Raw genomic sequence first — 251 nt, forward strand, 5'->3', positions numbered from 1 at the left:
GGGGCCTTAGCTTCTTTCTGCCTGCTCAATTTTGACGTCATTTGTCAGCAAATGTTCTCCATGCCACTTTTTCATGTGTTTCTCCAGGGTGCTGTAAACACTGAAGGGCATCTGGCAAATATCGCAGCGGTAGACCTCCTTCCCTATCTGGCCATGCGTTTTCATATGGCGCGTAAGCTTACTGCTCTGGGCACATGCATAGTTGCAGAGCTCGCATTTGTAAGGCCGCTCTCCAGTGTGGCTCCGACGGT

At 51.0% G+C, this 251-nt stretch overlaps 1 protein-coding gene across 1 annotated transcript in view; it reads right to left on the reverse strand.

Annotated features, from left to right (window-relative positions):
• Nucleotides 1–6: 6 nt before the first annotated feature.
• Nucleotides 7–251, reverse strand: part of BCL11B (B-cell CLL/lymphoma 11B (zinc finger protein)) — a gene marked incomplete at its 5' end in the record, with an annotated part of 2,167 nt that continues 1,922 nt past the window's right edge. The window contains one exon of the mRNA XM_010142552.1: nt 7–251. This exon is cut by the window's right edge and continues 29 nt beyond it. Within this exon, the coding sequence (XP_010140854.1) occupies nt 7–251 (245 nt within the window).

The sequence above is a fragment of the Buceros rhinoceros genome, unplaced genomic scaffold (genome assembly GCF_000710305.1).
Source record: "Buceros rhinoceros silvestris isolate BGI_N320 unplaced genomic scaffold, ASM71030v1 scaffold19240, whole genome shotgun sequence".
Lineage (NCBI taxonomy): Eukaryota > Metazoa > Chordata > Aves > Bucerotiformes > Bucerotidae > Buceros > Buceros rhinoceros.